The sequence below is a fragment of the Brassica oleracea genome, chromosome C4, assembly GCF_000695525.1.
Source record: "Brassica oleracea var. oleracea cultivar TO1000 chromosome C4, BOL, whole genome shotgun sequence".
Lineage (NCBI taxonomy): Eukaryota > Viridiplantae > Streptophyta > Magnoliopsida > Brassicales > Brassicaceae > Brassica > Brassica oleracea.
Genome location: NC_027751.1, coordinates 22787234 through 22800544, shown reverse-complemented (window position 1 = coordinate 22800544; position 13311 = coordinate 22787234). Strand labels below are relative to the sequence as shown.

Below are 13311 nucleotides of genomic sequence, written 5' to 3'. Positions count from 1 at the left end.
TTAACTCCCATTAAAACCAAACATATCCGATTCATATATATTTTATCCCTAATTTATAGTCTCGGGTTTAACAAGCATCTTACCAATTCAACTTATTCAGTAAAAAAACATATGAAAATCGCACAATTTCATCTAAAATAGGAGTCTAAAATCAATCCCCAAAATAGTTTCTATCATAACATATTCATAACATAAATCGCACAATTTCACCATGTCTCTCCCATTTCATACCACAAACTAGCACAATACTTTAGTTTCGTCTATTGATAATTTTTTCCCAATTTCCCCAATTTTTTTTAACCTAAAATACATATCACAGAGAATCAACCACAATAAATCACTTACAAATACGCATGAAGTCAATTCGGAGATGGGCGAACTCGATTATCACAGAGAAAGAAGAAGAAACGAAGAAAATGGAGGAGTCGGGGATTTTAGGGTTTGTCGCCGTTGAAGGCTCCTTTCTATCGCGAAAGAAATGGAGTAGTTTTCCAGAGTTGAAAAAAATAAGGAGAGTTGAAGATACACAAAAACGATGACGTTTAGGTCTACCTGGGTCGGATCTGTCCGGTTTGCTTGGTCTGGGTCGGATCTTCGTGGTTGGATCCTGTAAATACTTCATATTTCTATTATATAACCGTAATTAACCACTTTTTCTATTTAAAAATAAATGAAAAATATAATATATTATAATAAAAGGTCAAAGGGGAATTTTTGTGACGGGTATGGGGTATATGGAGTTAAAGTCCCCACCGATGTCTCAGGCGAAATCTCGGTTTCTTCCTTCGGCGAGCTCTACGTGGTTACATCGGCCCAAGAGAAATCCACCAGAGAAATTCTCTGATACAGAACCTGAGTCGTTGATTCAAAACTGAAAACCCTAGCCGGTACAGATCCGTTTGAGGTAGTAGTCTTTGGTGGCGCTCTTGCGGTGGCTTGTCTAGTATCTCTATCTGTCTCTTATTCTCTCTGGTAGGTCTTTATCTCTCTCTCTGCTATATATCTTCAATATTGTTGTACTTAATCAAAATTTTACTTGTCTGTTCGTATAGATTTGAAGAATCAAATCAAGGAATCATTTAACCCATAGACTCGAAATGGCTTCTCCAGGTGCGGTGGTTCGTAAACGGGGCAAGATGAAGGGAAGGCAAACGGTTTTTCGCCTCCATCGATGCCTCCACGTCTCCGTCATCTCATCTCCTCATCTCCGTCGTCGCATCCCCTCGTCTCCGTCGTCGCATCTCCTCGTCTCCGTCACACCTCCGCTCTCTCTCTCTCTCGTCTTCGGTGGCAAGGCGGAGCTACGTCGGAGGCGGCGGCAGCGAAGCTTATAAAGCGCAGGAAGCTTGTGAGTTTCTCCCTTGCCATAGATTTTCATATGTAAAGTCTGTAGCTTTTAGCTTGTTTTTGCTTAAAGTGTATAACTTTATTCTCTCTGTTCTTTGTTAATTTATTGATGAGGAGAATGTTGAAATGGATCTGAAGGTAAGAGCAGGGATGGAGATGGCTATGATTGATGCAGCTTCTAAGAGCGTTGGAGTGCCTTTGTGGAAATTATTTGTTGTCTTGAAGAGAAACCTATCTGCTTAGGTTTGTCTTTAGATTTTGTTTCTTTCCGCATTTAGTAAGTTGAGAAGTTATATAATTACTCTTGAATTTGTTGAGGCTGGTGATTGAAATCAACTTCTGTGTATTGTTGTTGCAGAAACTAAACTATGGCACCAAATGCTCATATCAAAAAAGCAATGACAGCTATGAAAGCTCTTGGAATAGAGGAGGCGCAGATAAAGCCTGTCTTGAAAAATCTTCTCAACCTTTACGATAAGAAGTGGGACTAAATAGCCTAGGACAACTACAGGGCTCTCGCTGATGCTATCTTCGAGAGACAAGAGACTCAGGTATCTTTCTTGTCACATTTGATTTACTGACTGTTTATCTCTCTAGTTATTTCATTTTCGTTTGACATTCTATATCGATATAACACATGAAAGGCCACTGAAGAGAAAAAAGGAAAGGAGAACACTACAAGAATTCACTCCATTAGCTACGGACGGGCGAAGACTTTTCCGTAGCTAAACGAATTAGCTACAACGACTTTATAGCTAAATTTGTAGCTAACCGTAGCAATTTGTAGCTATATAGCTAGGGATAGATTCCGTTGATATTTGTAGCTAAATAGCTACGTATAGGCTAGAGATGAGCTGTTGCATAATTATTATATTTATCAATTGATGGTCACAAAAAAATATAGTTAAATAGCAATAACATATGTATCATCACCAATCTCTAAACCCTAAAACCTAAACACTAAATCTCAATCTTTATATACTTTAAACATAAATTTATAAATGTTTGTGTAATACCAATTCTTAAACCCTTTAAACCTAAACTCCAAACTCAAACTACATACACGTGTTATCACCAATCCTTATAGCCTAAACCCCAAATGCCAAACTATATACACTTTAACCTAAACCTACAAATGCTTAACATTAACCTTAAAATGTCAAATTTTGCCAAAGTCATATATACAATTTATTAGAATGTAGCTTTATATAACTTATTAAAAATATCTATAAGTCTAATTCATTACTAATTATTTAAGGAACACAATATTTTGATAAATATATATATATGATTTATTAGAATGTAGTGTTACATATAATTTATTAAAATATGGCAACAAATCTAATTTATTACAGTGTAATTATATAAAGAATGAATTATTTTTATCACATAAAATTTTTTAGTATCACCGCCAAATTCTCCCTCCTTCCCCGCGTCTCTCTGACCAAAATTTTAAAATAAAATAAGGTGGATTGTTAGTGGTCGATGTAAAAGGGTGAGGATAACTCCTTTTCTAATCGTAGCCGTTGACAGTACGCTAATCTAACGGATGAAATACATTTAATTATTTTTTGATTTATCCCTCTTTATCTTTCTTTCTCGGTCTGAGATCTTCATCCCCCTTCCTCATATTTTCTTTCCCCTCTGAGAATCTTATCTCTTCATCTCTTCTTCCCCTTTACGAATAACTCTTTCTTCTCCGGTAGTGCAAGGTGTGGTGTCCTCTCCGTTCATCTCCTCTTCCGTCTTCTCCTCTCTGGTTGTGCAAGGCAGTATAGCAGCCCAGTCTCCGGTCGTCTCCTCGGTGGTCGCAGACTCGCAATCCAATCTCTTTTCTTTTCCTCTACAGCCCAGTCTCCGGTCTACTCTCTGCTCCTCTAAATCAAGGCTTCTCTCTGCTCTTCCACAGTCCAAGCTCCTCACTGATTCACGGTGGCAGCTACATTTCAGCATCCCCACACACAAACATCTCCAACAGAAGTTTTTCTTATGCCTTTAGTTTTCACTTATTAGATTTAGCTTTTTCTTTGGATACTACATTTTTCAGATCGATATATTTGGGAATTTGTAAATAAACACAATAGATGTAACTGGAAAAGATGGTTTTGTTCATTCATTCACACGAGTATATATATTACAATGTACACCGACGTTTGCCATTAAGATATTATCTCCTAGATTACATCATTATCTCTAACTCTCTTAAGTATATCCTAACACATTGTTATTATCCTCCGATATCTCCTCCAATACTCCCCCTCAAGTTGGGAATATGAAAGTTTCGTACTCCCAACTTGAATAACAAACACTCAAAATGAACTCTCCCCAGTGCCTTAGTCAACATGTCTGCGACCTGTTCCGTTGTTCGCACGTGAATCGTCTCCAGTGTCCCATCCTGTATTGCATCTCGAACCTGATGACAATCAGACTCTATATGCTTAGTTCGCTCGTGGAAGACTGGATTTGCTACGATGTACATAGCCGACTTGCTATCACAATACATCTTCGAAGGTCTTCACTGTGGAGCTCCCAAATCATTCAACAACCGCTGAAGCCATTAAACTTCCCTGGTTGCTTGAGCCATGGATCTATACTCTGCTTCAGCCGATGAGTGAGACACCACACTTTGTTTCTTTGTTTTCCATGACACTGGTGAATCTCCCACTAAAGTGACATATGCACTCAAAGATCTTCTCGTAACTGGACATGCCGACCAGTCAGCATCACAATACACCGACAGATTTAATTCACTTTTCGAGCTTAACATTATCCCCTGACCAGCTGTTCCTTTAAGGTATTTCACAACACGTAGAGCAGCGTCCCATTGCATCTCTCTCGGCGCTTTCATGAACTGAGACAGTATATGTACTGAATATGAAATGTTTGGGCGTGTTATTGTCAAATAGATCAAGCGCCCTATCAATCTTCTGTACTGCTCAGCGTCGCGTATAAACGGACTCGTATCAAGCGCCAGTTTGTGTTGTTGCTCCATTGGAGTTGCGGTTGGCTTCGAACCAAGTAGACCAACATCTGCAATCAAATCTAATGCGTACTTCCTCTGTGTCAGCATAAACCCTTCATCACCACGACCCACTTCAATGCCAAGAAAATACTTCAATTTACCCAAGTCCTTCATATGAAAACACTCACTTAAGTAGTCTTTGAACTTGTTCACAAACTTTACGTCGTTGCCACAAACCAACAGATCGTCAACATAGATCAATACCCTGAGTTCTATACCTTTCCTTGAGTATATGAACAATGAGTAGTCGGCATAAGAATGCTTAAAACCATACTTCTTGAGTGCATCAGTAAGCTTAGCAAACCAACATCGTGGAGCTTGTCTCAGACCATAAACCGCCTTATGCAATCTGAGCACCTTGCTGGGATCAGAACACTTGAAACCTTGAGGTAGCTTCATGTACACCTCTTCTTTAAGATCTCCATGTAAGAAGGCATTGTGCACATCCATTTGATCCACAATCCAACCTTTTCCAGCAACCACACGCAGCAAACTCCGCACTGTAGTCATCTTCGCCACCGGAGCAAACGTCTCTTTGAAATCTCTGTTCTTCACTTGCCTATTTCCCAACGCCACCAAACGAGACTTTGGCCGTTCAATTGTGCCATCTGCGTTATATTTATACTTGTAAATCCACATGTTTCCAATGGGTTTCTTACCCGGAGGCAGATCAACCACACTGAACGTCTCATTTTCTTCAAAGGCCGCTATCTCTTTCTGCATAGATTCACGCCAAATCTTCTGCTGGAATGCCTCTTTGTAGCTCTTTGGTTCTCGATCGCTTGTTATGGCGGCTAAGAACACTTTATGAGCTGGAGAAAAACGTACATCAGAAATATAATTCTCAAGAGGATAAGGCGTGCTACCTGAGACCGTTGGTGAAGACTCTGATTTGAGATCGTGATGGGGTGATTTGTCTTCCAAGCGACAAGCATTGTAGCTCACGTAATCTCTCAACTTAACAGAAGGTATTTTCTCTCTGCAACCTCTTCCCATTTCTGGTTCTGGCGTTACTTCTTTCTCAGATTCAGTAGTCTCTTTGTTCACTAACTCCCCCGATCCAGTGTTTGTCTGATCAACTCCGATATCAACTTCATTTGTAGCTGAACTTGAGCTCTCTTCTGGTTGTGTCTCAATAGGTGTCTGCGTCATATTCCCTTTGTCTCCCTTGATATATATTATCCAGTCATCATCTGGTCCCCCTGTTGGCTTGGCTTGTTCCATCGGTCCAACATCATTCTGATTGTGTGGGAACACTTCTTCTGAGAAGTTGACATCTTTAGACACTAGAAATTTGTTGTTGTCTAGATCGTAGACCTTCCAGGCCTTCTTCCCAAATGGATATCCAACAAACACGCATCGTCTGCTTCTTTCCCCGAGCTTGTCTTTATCTCTGTCACGCCTGTGCACATAGCACAATGATCCAAACACACGCAACGTTTCATATGGTGGCTTGGTACCAAATAACTTCTCATATGGCGTGCATCCATCTAACAACTTGGTGGGAGTCATGTTAATAACATGAGTAGCCGTGGAGATCGCCTCACCCCAAAACTCAACCGGCATACTAGATTGAAACAACAATGCTCTTGCCACATTCAAGATATGTCTATGCTTTCTCTCCACTCTCCCGTTTTGTTGAGGTGTGTCAACACAGCTTGTTTGGTGCACGATCCCTTTCTCCTGAAAGAACTCTCTGAGACACATGAATTCCGTGCCATTATCACTCCTGACCTTTTGAAGCGGCAGTTTGAATTGTCTCTCCGCATAAGCATAAAACCGCTGCATAACTTTCTTAACTTAGGATTTTGCCAGCAACAAGTAAGTCCATACGGCTCTAGAGAAATCATCCACAACAGTAAGAAAATACACAGCTCCGCATGACGCAGGCACTCAGTATGGACCCCAAACATCCACATGAATAAATTCAAAACAATGACTTGTTTTATTGATACTGTCATTAAAAACATCTCTTATTTGCTTAGCTCTAAAACACACGTCACACGGACTAGAGCAAGCTTTATTCAAAACACCAGAAAGCATAGGTAAAGAAGAAGAAATCGCAAAAGCTGGATGTCCAAGTCTTCTGTGCCACAAGAGTTGATCCTTTTTCCCATCAGCTCTGTTAGCTCGTCCAACTCGCACATCTCTGAAGAAATACACCCCATCACGTTCCTCACCGGCTCCAATCAGAGTCTTCGAAGAACGGTCCTGCAAGACAACAATAGTATCAGTAAACAACGCGAAACAGTTGCTATGTTTCAACAGCTTTGATACTGAAATCAACGTGCAGTCTAATGACGGCACAAACAGAATATCTTTTAGCGATATCTTGTCACTAAGTATCAAGTCTCCCATCTGACAAGACGTAGAAGTACCTTCGTCTGCAAATCCAACAACACATGGTGGGGTTTCTCTCACACCGACCAGCTGACTTATATCGCCAATCATATGATGTGAGGCCCCAGAGTCTATAATCACATCACCAAGACTCTTACCCAGCAACTTCTCTGACTGGCCACCAGTCTTGCCATCATTTATGATCTGAGTGATCGCTTTTCATTGTTCGGGAGTGAGATCAGGTCCACCAGCACCGTAAGCACTGGTTGCGTGTACAGTGTTTGCATAACCACGGCCTCCTCTTCCAGCACTGGAGCCACCACTGGAACCACCACGACCTCTGCCTGATCCTCGTCCACGTTTCTCATTCATCCATTCAGGATAACCAATGATCTGCCAGCAGTTGTTCTTCTCATGTCCTGTCTTCCCAGGGACGTTAAGTAATGTATTCATGATGTTCTCAAAAAAGTTCTTCTCAATATGCATGACATCCAGATTGTGGCGTAAGAGAAGATCCTTCCGCTTCTTGTGGAACTGCTTCACGAGCTTTGGCTGAACTCAAACGTGCTTCCTCTCTGATTACTTTGGCATAAGCCTTCCCCAAGTCTGGTAACTCGTCAGCTTCTATTATAGCTGTCACGACGTTCCAAAATCTCGACTCATCCAGTCCCATAATAAACTGGTGAACTCTTTCATCCTCTCTTTCTTTCTCATAAACAATCGCAGCAGAGCAGCTACACGCTGGTGGTGGTTTGTAAGTTTGCAACTCCTCCCACATCATCGCCAACTTTCCATAATAATCTATGACAGCCTGTCCGCTTTGTTGACAAGAAGCAAGTTGCTTCATCAGTTGATGAATCCGAACCTTATTTCCCACTTCAAAGCGCTTCTTCAAGTTCTCCCAAAGTTTGTAAGCTTCGGTGATGAAGGTCTTTGTAGATCGGACCCTCGGCTCTATTGAAGATCTGATCCACCCCACATTGATTGAGTTCACACTCAACCAAGACTCCAAATCTGGACTGCCTTCGGCCGGTTTTGGCAGGGTTCCGTCAACGAAACCGTTTTTCTTCTTTGCTCTAAGAGCATTCATCATCTCCATCGCCCATTCGTTGTAATTGTCACCTTTCAACTGAACGAACGTGATCAAAGCACCCGGATTATCCGACGAGAACAAAGTGTATGGTGATGTTATCACTGTATTACTCTGTTTCGTCACCACTTGCTTCGATTCATCTTGATCACCCATCTCTCAGCTCGTGTGTTAAACGTTTTTATGCTGATCGACGCTCTGATACCATGTAAATAAACACAATAGATGTAACTGGAAAAGATGGTTTTGTTCATTCATTCACACGAGTATATATATTACAATGTACACCGACGTTTGCCGTTAAGATATTATCTCCTAGATTACATCATTATCTCTAACTCTCTTAAGTATATCCTAACACATTGTTATTATCCTCCGATATCTCCTCCAATAAAATTTCTGATTTTTTCTTATAATACTCTAATGTTGTAAAACAATTTACGTAATATTATATTCTGAAAATCAGTTTGTATATATTTGTATTCAAAACCAAATAAAGCACTCTAAGGCAACAATGGATCCATTGCTAAATGTGCTAAATAAATCATTCCTTTGCTATTAAAACGTATTTGTTGGTAATTTGAATCCAACATTTTAGATACAAACATTTCTAGCCAAATATGTAGCTACATTAGCTACGTCATTGCTAAGGATAAGCAATAGTTAACTCTATAGCAATTTAGCTACGCAAGATCTATCGCCGAGATTGTTGCTATTGAGCAACGGACCACTCTTTAGCCATGTTGTAGCTGTTAGCTACGGCCAATTCTCTTGCAAAATCCGTAGCGAGTGAGTTGCAAAATCCGAGATAGCGTCGACACTGACGCCACGATTCATATCCGTAGCCATCCGTTGCGTTCTTTATTCTAGCGACAGATTGTCCCTTTTAGCTTGGAAAAAATCAGTAGCTATTTGATTGATTTCTTGTAGTGGAAGAAGGCCGACCAAGCTGAAGGCATCGTATGTTATTTCCCCACAACCTACCTTTTATTATTTCAAAGACTGTATTTCGGTTGGTTCTTTTAATTTTTACTATGCCCTTTGATTTAGCAGTGTTGTTTTTGTTTTGGCTTTGCTAATTATGTTTTTGTGTGATTATGAATCTGCAGATGGGGAGTTTGTTAAGTCTGCTCTAGTTAGTTTTATATCCGCCAACAAGCTTTATTTGGTCTCTGTTTTCACAAGAATTTTTGAGAGTGCAATCAAGAAGCATGTGCGTCAAATTTTATAGTGTCAGTGGCTTATTGAAGTTTATTAACATGAACGTATATCTTCTCTTTGCAGTTGTTATTATTTGCAGCCAAAAACAACTCTGAAAAAGTTCTTCCAGAGTTTTAAGAAGCAGCAAAATCATTTAAAGGAAAGGTAGGAACATAGGTAGTAACTCTGATTTATTTTTGATATGCTTTGTTTCACATCAAGAAAAGTACATGAATATATGATCTTTGGAGGCAACGATGGCTAAGATTACTTCTGAGAAGCCTTTGTTTCTTGCAAGTTGCAACAGCTCATGTTTAATTTGTACATGTGGATGTGGATAACGAGGATTATGGGAAGCCAGTTGCTGACTACTTTGGTGTGTCTGGCGATGGTCCTAAAGTAAGTCCTTCTTTTCGTATAAGAACACCACTAGCTCCATCACCACCATTGGCTTCTGTATTGTGTTACATGCTTCTTGACCTTTGAATTGTACAATATTGTAGGAGAAGGCTCCCCAAGGCTGATAAGCGCAAGGTTGAGTATGAGAAGACAAGAAACTCGGTTTGCCCTGAGTCATTCACAAGCAGAGGAGGAGAAAAAAGAAAAGTTCCGGTGTTGCCTAAGATTGACGGTGGTAGCGGCAGTATAATGTTTATGTTTAGGTTTCTGGTTTTTTTTGTCACTTAGGTTTCTGGTTTAGTTTTGGTTTAGACTATTTTGTAAACAATTTCAATATATAAAATTTATAATATATTTATATCTGTATTTTTATATTTTATATTTTTTTTTTAATTTTTAATAATGTTATTACAACAATTATTATCAGCTATTATAAGTTATATAATTGCATAGCTAATAAACGCTATCAAACTAATATTTTAACATTGCATACAGAAAAACGCTATCAAAAGTGCCCGAGAAAAGATTGCGGGGGAAGATACAACGTTCACCATAACGCTGCGCTATCTTGTAATAGCGTTCTCCTCATGCTATATATGAGACGTTTTCTTGTAGTGATCTCAGAGCTGGCTATCATCAAGTAAGAATGGATCCTCATGATATACACAAGACAGCTTTTAGAACTCACAGTGGGCATTATGAGTACTTGGTTATGCCATTTGGCCTCACCAATGCACCAGCAACTTTCCAGGGATTGATGAATCATGTATTCAGAGAGTATCAACGGAAGTTTGTGTTAATTTTTTTTTTTGAGGATATCCTCATATATAGTGCTTCTGTGGAAGATCATATGGTACATTTGCGCTTGGTGTTTGAAGTGATGAAGGAGAACAAGCTATTTGCAAAGAGAAGTAAGTGTGCGTTCATGACAAGCAGAGTTGAATATTTGGGTCATTTTATTGAGGCTAAAGGGATATCTACTGATCCAAGTAAAGTGAAAGCGGTAGCAGAGTGGCCTATCCCTATCAGTCTCAAAGCCTTACGTGGATTCCTAGGCCTTGCTGGCTATTATAAAAGATTTGTCAGGGGCTTTGGGACAATAGCTAGACCGTTGACAGTACTAACCAAGAAAGACGCCTTCTGTTGGAATAAGGAAGCACAAGAATCATTCTCAAACTTGAAGCGAACGCTATGTACTGCACCGGTTCTTGCATTACCAAGGTTCGATATACCGTTTGTAGTGGAGACTGATGCGTGTAAACAAGAGATATGAGCAGTTCTGATGCAGGAGGGCCAACCGTTAGCCTAAATCAGTAGACACGTGAAAGGGAAACAGCTGAATCTCTCCATTTACGAGAAAGAGTTACTTGCTGTGGTACTTACCAATCACTTTGTGATTAAGGCAGATCAGAGGAGTTTGAAATATCTACTGGAGCAAAGATTGAACACTCCCATACAACAACAGTGGTTACCAAAGTTGTTGGAGTTTGACTATGAGATTCAATAAAAGTAAGGGAAGGATAATATAGCAGCTGATGCTTTATCTAGAGTGGAAGGTTCATAAGTGTTACATATGGCGATGACAGTGCTGGAATGTGATCTGTATGAGTTGGATAATCACACTAAGCAGTTGATTGAGAAGTTGAAATGGAACCCAAAGGCAGAGAAGAAGTACTCTTGGTTAAAGAATGTGTTGAGACGTGGTAGCAAGATTGTAGTTCCTAATGTGGTGGAGATTAAAGATATGATATTGGAGTGGATGCATTGTTCTAGTCAATGAGGTCACTCAGGAAGAGAAGTAACACGACAAAGAGTGAAAAGTTTATTCAATTGGAAAGCGCTTATCAAAGACATTCATGCCTATCTCAGAAACTGCCAAGTATGTCAACAATGCAAGTATGATGGAGCTGCATCACCGGGGTTATTACAACCATTACCTATTCTTGAAGCTGTCTGGATAGATTTTTCAATGGATTTCAATTATGCATTACCAAATTCATTCGGGAAGACAGTCATCTTTGTTGTGGTGGACAGACTGAGTAAGGAAGCTCACTTTATTGCTCTATCTCATCCTTACTCTGCAGCTTCAGTAGCACAAGCATTCTTGGATAATGTGTACAAGCTTCATGGATTCCCTCGGTCTATAGTCAGCGACAGAGATGCAGTGTTCCTCAGTGAGTTTTGGCAAGAGTTGTTCAAACTACAAGGCTGTTCTCTCAACATGTCAACCGCATATCACCCTCAAAGTGATGGCCAGACAGAAGTGGTCAACCGGTGTGTTGAAACATATCTGAGATGAAAGACTAGTGATAAACCAACGATGTGGAGCAAATGGCTACCGCTTGCAGAATTTTGTTACAATACTAACTTTCATACTTATGAAGTGGTTTATGGCCAGTCTCCTCCGATGCATTTACCTTATCTTCCCGGGGAATCTAAAGTTCAGGTCGTCACAAAATGTTTTTAGGATCGTGAGAAGATATTACTGTTGTTGAAGTTTCATCTACTCAGATCACAACACCGGATGAAACAACAAGCTGGCTTACATAGATCTGAGAGAAGCTTTGTGATAGGAGATTCTATGTGAAGCTACAGCCGTATAGACCACAAATGGTGGTCAGAAGGTCTAATGAGAAGATGTCCCCGAAGTACATTGGACCTTATTGCATCCTTGATAAGATCGGTGAAGTGGCTTATAAGTTGAGGTTCCCTGAAGCAACTAAGGTTCATTCAGTGTTCCATGTTCACTACAAGAAAACATAAGCTTAAGGAGGGCGGTTTTCCTCGTGAGTTCGTCGTAAAAGAGGCTTTACGACGAATTAGCGAGGAAACACGTTTGCTCGTTACTCATCCGTCGTAACACATATTTCCTCGCCAATTCGTCGTAACTTAGCGAGGAAAATATTTCGCCATAAAGACGAAGTACATCATTTCGTCGTAAAGACCACGTAAATATTCCACGTAAGGAGGTCGCTATATTTCCTCGTAAATACCTCGAAACGAGTTCCTCGTAAACTACACGTAAATACCTTGAAAGTGTTTCCTCGCAAAATACACGTAACTACCACGAAAGTATTTCCTTGTAAAATACTCGTTTATCTTTCCTCATTATTTCCTCGTAAATTTTTTCTCGTAAAATACTCGTTTATTTTTTCTCGTCATTTCCTCCTAAGGTTTCCACGTAAATAGGTCGTACATTAGCTACGAATTTACTTCGTTTTTATTATTTTACAGAATTTAAAAATATAATTAAAAAAATAATTAATTTTTTTTATTTATTAATAAAATTATAATTTAAAATAAAAATAAATCAATACGAAAATATTTTATATATAAATAAGTTTTGAATTTATAATACAACAACCGGAAAAAAAAGAACTAAGGGTCGTTCATCGCCTGGTAGAATTCATCACTCCTCCTTGCAACATCCGCCTCGTTATGTATGTCGGATGACTCGCCTCGAATTGGATGTTGTTGTCGCATGTTCCTCAACATGGACTCTCATTCCAGATTTGTGTCCGCTATAACGTCCAAGAAGCCCTCGACTCCACCCATACGAGATTTTGTCGCGGCCAACTCGTTACGCAGCTCAGTGACTTCATCATCCCGTCGCTGACCATAAGACGATGTCGCTCTCGGAACATCGTTGACGGAACCAATCCCCAACGTCCGTCCCTTTTTTTTAGGGACAACCTTAAAAACAAAAAATAAATATTGTTAGTAAAAATTTAAAGTTAAATTAAATGAATAATGAAAAATTAAAATTTTAGAAAATTTACCTCCTCGTAAATTTTTTCCACTTCAAGTGTGGATAAGGTGACGGGTAATCCGTCGGTAGACTGCTAGGTCTGCTGGGTCTGACGGTGTTCAACCCGAGCAACCACGTCGTTGTAGATTTGCTCGGACTTGCCAT

The 13311-nt window shown here is 39.8% G+C and overlaps 1 protein-coding gene and 2 long non-coding RNA genes across 4 annotated transcripts; 2 read left to right on the top strand and 1 right to left on the bottom strand.

The window, feature by feature from the left end:
* Window positions 1-1271: 1271 nt before the first annotated feature.
* LOC106337508 lies at window positions 1272-2090 on the top strand. The gene is made up of 4 exons (XR_001269038.1): window positions 1272-1380; window positions 1486-1590; window positions 1706-1898; window positions 1992-2090. It is a non-coding gene; the product is annotated as an uncharacterized LOC106337508 (long non-coding RNA).
* A 1814-nt stretch (window positions 2091-3904) lies between these two features.
* LOC106338407 (uncharacterized mitochondrial protein AtMg00810-like) lies at window positions 3905-6176 on the bottom strand. The gene is made up of 2 exons (XM_013777389.1): window positions 5895-6176; window positions 3905-4871 (listed from the first exon to the last, which is right to left on the bottom strand). The coding sequence occupies exons 1-2, from the start codon at window positions 6155-6157 to the stop codon at window positions 3905-3907; spliced, it is 1230 nt and encodes a 409-aa protein (XP_013632843.1). The 5' UTR covers window positions 6158-6176.
* A 1478-nt stretch (window positions 6177-7654) lies between these two features.
* LOC106337507 lies at window positions 7655-9704 on the top strand. Of its 2 annotated transcripts, XR_001269037.1 has the most exons (4): window positions 7655-8759; window positions 8909-9012; window positions 9084-9398; window positions 9503-9704. It is a non-coding gene; the product is annotated as an uncharacterized LOC106337507 (long non-coding RNA). The 2 variants fall into 2 exon arrangements; XR_001269036.1 differs by having other exon boundaries at window positions 7655-9012.
* Window positions 9705-13311: the final 3607 nt, after the last annotated feature.

Excerpts from the sequence above, each read along its gene's own strand:
- LOC106338407 (XM_013777389.1), bottom strand. The coding sequence starts at position 6,157 with ATGCAGCGGTTTTATGCTTATGCGGAGAGACAATTCAAACTGCCGCTT. Across the intron at positions 4,872-5,894 it reads GAGGCGATCTCCACGGCTAC|AGTGCGGAGTTTGCTGCGTG; the intron begins TCATGTTATTAA and ends GAAGATGACTAC.